The 6000-nt window shown below is 38.1% G+C and overlaps 1 protein-coding gene across 1 annotated transcript in view; it reads right to left on the bottom strand.

Moving 5' to 3' along the window:
- The window catches only part of Morc1 (MORC family CW-type zinc finger 1), a 157051-nt gene that overhangs the window by 77576 nt on the left and 73475 nt on the right, over positions 1-6000 (bottom strand). Inside the window, exons 10-12 of the mRNA XM_013028509.1 lie at positions 5595-5659; positions 3288-3431; positions 2022-2176 (exon numbers count right to left, since the gene is read on the bottom strand). Of these exons, the coding sequence (XP_012883963.1) occupies positions 2022-2176; positions 3288-3431; positions 5595-5659 (364 nt within the window). The remainder of the gene's footprint in view (positions 1-2021; positions 2177-3287; positions 3432-5594; positions 5660-6000) is intronic.

Below are 6000 nucleotides of genomic sequence, written 5' to 3' on the forward strand. Positions count from 1 at the left end.
TCCTGAGTTCAAGCACCAGGACAACACCCCCCCCCAAAATAAATAAATAAGTAAATAAATAAATAAGAAAGGATAAGGACAGTGAGTTACACAGAGTTGGTAAGGGTACTGTCAAATGACACCCCAGAGTGGGTGGTCAAACAATTTGGGGTATGTAGTCCCCTAGGAAGAGGGAATGAGAGAACTCTACCCCTAAACAGCACCTTGACTCTTGCAAGTGTGCCATATGGAGGTCGTTTCTAAGTTCTTTACAGTTAATGCTTTCCTCCTCCTAAGGACTTAATTCCATATTGTAGGGATGAGGATGACAAGGACAGGATTACAAAGAGACTATGAAAAGATGAGGGAAATGCATACTTTTAAAGTGCTTAATCTTTGCCTTTTGTACTATGTTAGCATTTAAAATCCATAAAGAGAGCCAGGTGCTGGTAGCTTATGCCTTTAATCCTAACTACTTCTCATGATCTGAGGATCACAGTTGAAAGCTAGCCCAGGAAATGAAAGGAAAAGTCTGTGAGACTTTTAATCTCCAATTAACCAGCAAAAAGCCAAAAGTGGAGCTGTGGCTCCAGTGGTAGAGTACCTGCTCAAGTGAAAGAGCCAAGAGAGTGAGAGGCCCTGAATTCACGCTCCAGTACCCTGTTCAAATAAAAAATAAAATCCAGAGAGAAGATTCTGATTTCTATTTCACTAAGCTAATATTATGTGTTATGCCACTCTGTGTTTTCTACATCTTTAGCTAACCGTGGCAATCAAGGTTCCTATATTGAGTATCACTTGAAACATGACTCTGAGGAAGGAAGAAATTGCATGTACAAAAAAGTATGCTTTATAAAATGAGAGAGCAGCTTTTCAAACATGAATGTGTACAGAAACAACCACTCAAAGATCTTGTGAGGAGGCAAGTCTGCTTTCCTGCAGGCTCCATGTGGTGTGGGTATTGATGCTGGGCCACAGAGCACACTGAGTGGGTTTTATACCATGATCAGAAAACCCATTTTGGGCAGAGAACCCAGTCCTTCAACCTCATCCTCCTCTTGTTTCTATCCCTGAGTTCCTTCCTGACCTCTTCCCTCTGTCTCACTGGTAAGAAAATTTTAGGTTCAAGGAGAATGGATCCAAATGAGGAGAAATCACTCTAAATTGACAACCTCAAACATAGTAAGAATAAGATTTAAGTTGTCCTTTGGCAAGAAACATTTCATTGATATGCATGAATTTTGCAACTTAATGCAAATCATTGAAAAGGTATGTAGTTGCTTGTCTAATGTAGCTGCTTGCCTAAATGAAACCCTATGTCCATATAACTTAAAAACAACTGCTTATTTAACACTCAGCACACTATCTTGTCACTGAAGTCTCTCAGGGAAGTGAGGTGAGCTAACTAGATCCAATTTTCCCACATACCTCAAATTATCTTTTAGGTTTCCAGAAACATATTTATTTTAGTTATTCTTCTTTTGAAATCTTTTTTGAAGTAACATATTCAACAAGTGATTTTATGTATATGTGTGTGTGTGTACATATATATATATATATATATATATATATATTAATGACAATGTTACTATATTGCTGTTTAAGTGTTTGTCTACAATTACTCCAGGGTATTATGAGAGAAGTGCTCTTAGAGGTCTACGAGGGACTGTGTGCTCCAACACAGTGGCATCTCAAGGCATCTTTGGAGAGTTTCTCAGTCTATCTGGAACGGCATTCTCTGCTGCTCCTGCTCTGTGCTCTTTTCCTATAATTTCTGATCCCCTGCTTTATTTTTGAATGATATTCTGGAAATGCTTCTGAAATGGTCTCCCTTCTTTTCTGTTTATTTTTCATGCTTTTTTCCCTTTGTCTTTTGTGGTGCTGAGGATTGTACCTACAGCCTTGTGCAGGCTGGGTAAATGCTCTTAACACTTAGTTCTACATCCAGCACCTTACTTATGGTTTTAAGGCAGGGACTCTCCTCATTTCGGCTTAAAGACATCACAAAGGGTAGTTTCTTACTATGACCACAGAATACTCACTCATTCCAGTGTCCTTACAATACTGGATCAAATACTGTCCCATGACTCTTAGTAGATGGTCATATTCTTGAACATTAAGAAATTCTTGTTTATTATGGGATAGTTCCATGATCTCCAAAGGTATGTTAACAATTCCAACCACACCTGCACCAAGTCTGAGGGAATAAACACATACATAAATTGTGTACATGTTGGCTGAAGAAAAATAAAAACAACATACAGAGTTGCCATTTGGAAAAACTTTTTTCCAGAAAATAAGTTCACTCATTTCATCTAGATTGTGTGAAAATGAGCAAATTATCTTATAATTTTGTTTCATTATCATAAATCTAAAGTCATCTTGTTAATCTTTTTATAAATGGAGAGAGCCTTTCCTTACCTATTAATAATTGCTAGACTCAAATAAAACACAACAATACCATTCAAAAAATAAACAAAATAAAGTCATCCTTGGTTGTTTGGTTCCATCATATAAAATCATATCAGCATATCATTATTCAGTTAATACAACTCTTTTTCTAAACCTATGACTTTGCATGGGAATCGGGGTTTGTGGGAAAGGGAAGTGGGGGGAGGCAGGGGAATTTTAGCTTAAACTCCATTAGCAATGCAATAAACTGCAAAAAACTGGCTAGATGTTCTTAACGGTGTGGGTCAAGATCATATTTTTGTCTCCCATTTAATCTGTCAGGCTAGATTTCTCTTTGGGGAGGTCACTGGGTGGCAATGATTTCTACTAAGAAAACATAGGCTTTCATTACCTCTGAGAATAATAGCAGGTATCCGACTGTTAGCCTAATTAGCAAGAGGATTGTGAGAAAACTCGGCCCATTTTTGTGGTGGCAAAATACACATAGGATTTTGTGTGGTTATATAAACTTGTTCTGAGAGAAATCAACCAGTGATCTAACGCTTACTCCAATGCCCTTACTGTGATGCACCAGATATATCTTCACAAATGAGAGCCCTTCTCTCTCATTTTTAAATTGGTAAAATAGTAAAAACCTGAACAGATGATACAAAGAGTGGAAACATAGCAAGCAATTCAAGAAATTGAAAGCTGTTCCCCTTTTAAAGTGTGTTTTTTCCTTAGAGCAAGCACACAGCTTCACTAATACTATAAGTTCAGCCTGTTAATTCCTTGACAGAAAGAGTAGAGACAGTCCATGCTCTCATTATGATGACCCAGTCATCTTTCCCACAGACAGAATCTCACTTCAGCCTCCCTCTTCCCATGTGTGTGTCAGAAAAAAAGACTATACTTACAAGGACTTCAGTTTCAACTGCGGGCCCACTTTCTCATGCATTTTGATCAAACGGTTGTTACTGTAAATGAACACTCCAGCTTGGCTTTGGTTTTCTATGTTTACTCCAAAGAACAGGGAGAGTGTTCTTGATTTTCTTAATTCTCTAGAGTTATATTTAAAAAACAAAAGTTAAACTTTTCATTGAGTTGAGCACTGGTGGCTCAAGCCTGTAATCCTAGCTACTCAGAAGGATGAGATCTGAGTTGCGCAGTTCAGAGCCAGCTTAGGCACGAAAATCCATGAGACTCTCTCTTATTTCCAATTAACCACCAGAAAACCAGACTTAGCTTTGTGGCTCAAAGTGGTAGAGTGTGGGGCTGGGAAGGTGGCTCAGTGGTAGAGAGTGCTTGCCTTGCATGCATGAGGTCCTGGGTTCGATTCCTCAGCACCACATAAGCAAAAAGAAAAAAGCTGGAAGTGGCACTGTGGCTCAAGTGGTAGAGCGCTAGCCTTGAGCTGAAGAGCTGAGGGACAGCGTCCAGGCCCAGAGTTCAAGCCCCACGACCGGACTCCCCCCGCCCCAAAAGAAGTGGTAGAGTGCTACCCTTGAGTAAAATGAGCTCAGGGACAGTGTTCAGGCCCTGAGTTCAAGCACCATGACTGACAAAAACAAACAAACAACTTTTCATTGAATCAAAATAATAGGTCTAACACTGCTAATTATTAAACCCAGAAGATAAGCATTGAAGGATTGATATATCCAGGATTGATATGTATATATGGATATATTAGATAATATCTCTTTCCAACCGAGTATTCTGCATTAATATAATGTAAAAAAGAAAAACACAATTATACCAGTCAAACACAAGCTCTTATTGATTCAGAAGCCAAGTCCGCCAATTTAAATTTACATAAATCAGAAAACACCAAGAGTTCTGAACTATTAAGTAGTCTGATACAGTACATACATCACCATGTTATTTTTATGAAAATTTATCACTTATAAACTTTCAGGTATTTCCAATACTAGATGTCATGTCTACCTTGCAGAAAGTTCTCAAGTTTATAAATGTCCTACATAGATTAAAATGAGCCAAAGATATTCTTTAGCTTTCTTTCTAACCTTTCCCAAAAATTGGAGGTAAATAAAACCAATAAAGCAAGTTTACAAGGGCAATAGATATGAATTCCTGTCTTTCTGACTCTGTCCTTCCACACTATGTATTAAATGACTTTCCACTGAAAGTCATTAGCAGGATCTGAAGAAACAGGAGGTGGCTGAGAACTGAGCAAAGCACCCAAATTTAATCATTCTCTCCTATAAAAACTCTCTCAACAAGAGATATCACCATTTCCAAAGTCTCTCCTGGGCAGCAGTGATTATTTTCAGTTTAACTTGTCTGGCATTTTGTGAGTTGAAAAACAAATCAACTTCATATGTAAATATCTGGGATTTTTTTTGTTAACAGAGTCTTGCTATTTTTATTTTTTAATGGTATTTTTTATTGTAAAGGTGATGTATAGAGGGGTTACAGTTATGTAAATCAGGTAATGAGTATATTTCTTTTATTTCCTTTTTTGTTTTTTGTTTTTTGGTCCATCATGGGGCCTTAACTCTGGGCCTGGGCACTGTACCTCAGCCCTTCAGCTCAGGGCTAGTGCTCTACCACTTGAGTCACAGCACCACTTCTGGCTTTTTCTGCTTATGTGGTACTGAGGAATCGAACCCAGAGCCTCATGCATGCAAGACAAGCACTCTACTACTGAGCCACCTTCCCAGCCCTGAGTACATTTCTTTTTGAATAGTGTCACCCCTCCCATATTTTTTCCCGTTTTTTCCCCTCCTGACCCCACCCTTCCTCTCCCAAGTTGTATAGTTCATTTCTAACATAGTGTCACTTAATTAGATGTAAGTAATACAGTTATTTGGAATATTATTTCCTATGTTAAACTTTAATCTACCATATACAGGAAGAAACTGGAACCAACCCTTCAGGATTTAAATGAAAAAGTACAGTGAATTTGTTTGGTGATCTTATGGGCAGATCACTTCATCTAGATATTGTCACCTAAACTGCCCAACATTGAACTCATTTCTCTTTGCATCCTACCCATGTGTACACTTGCCACTATATGCTTTATAAGCATCTGATATCCCTTATCTCAGTTGGAGAAACACGACTCTGCTAGGATTGACATAATGAGATGTTACAAGCCAAAAGAGAAGCCATCACCATGACCATGAACGCTGCCTACTTAGAAATCAGAATTTGTTTTAATGCAGAACAGAGGGTCCTGGTATAGAGAAAATCTTTTGTCTTACCTCTGTTTCTCTTTAAGATTCTTACGCTTTGCTTCTACATCTTCCAAAGCTTTCTGTAACACATTCTGGAGAAGTGCATTTGGTTGAGAGAGAAAATAAAACTATTGGATCAGCAAAGGTGAGCAGATACTAACTTATTATCTGGATAGTTCAAGAATAACAATAAGAACTCACACTGCCTAACACAACTGACCACAGTTGACACTCCATAGGTTCTGGTAGACACTCAAGAGTTAAGAAGACAAATCAAATCTCTACCCTCTGTTCTCTTCTGACACATATTCAAATTCTTCTCTGCCTTTAAAAGAGAATTTTTATTCCCTTTAATGGTAAAGTGACTTTGCAACAAACAATATAAAGATCTGGGTGACTTCCTGCTTTCACTATATTTGATGTCAGTATAACT

Source organism: Dipodomys ordii, unplaced genomic scaffold (genome assembly GCF_000151885.1).
Source record: "Dipodomys ordii isolate 6190 unplaced genomic scaffold, Dord_2.0 Scaffold111, whole genome shotgun sequence".
Classification (NCBI taxonomy): Eukaryota; Metazoa; Chordata; class Mammalia; order Rodentia; family Heteromyidae; genus Dipodomys; species Dipodomys ordii.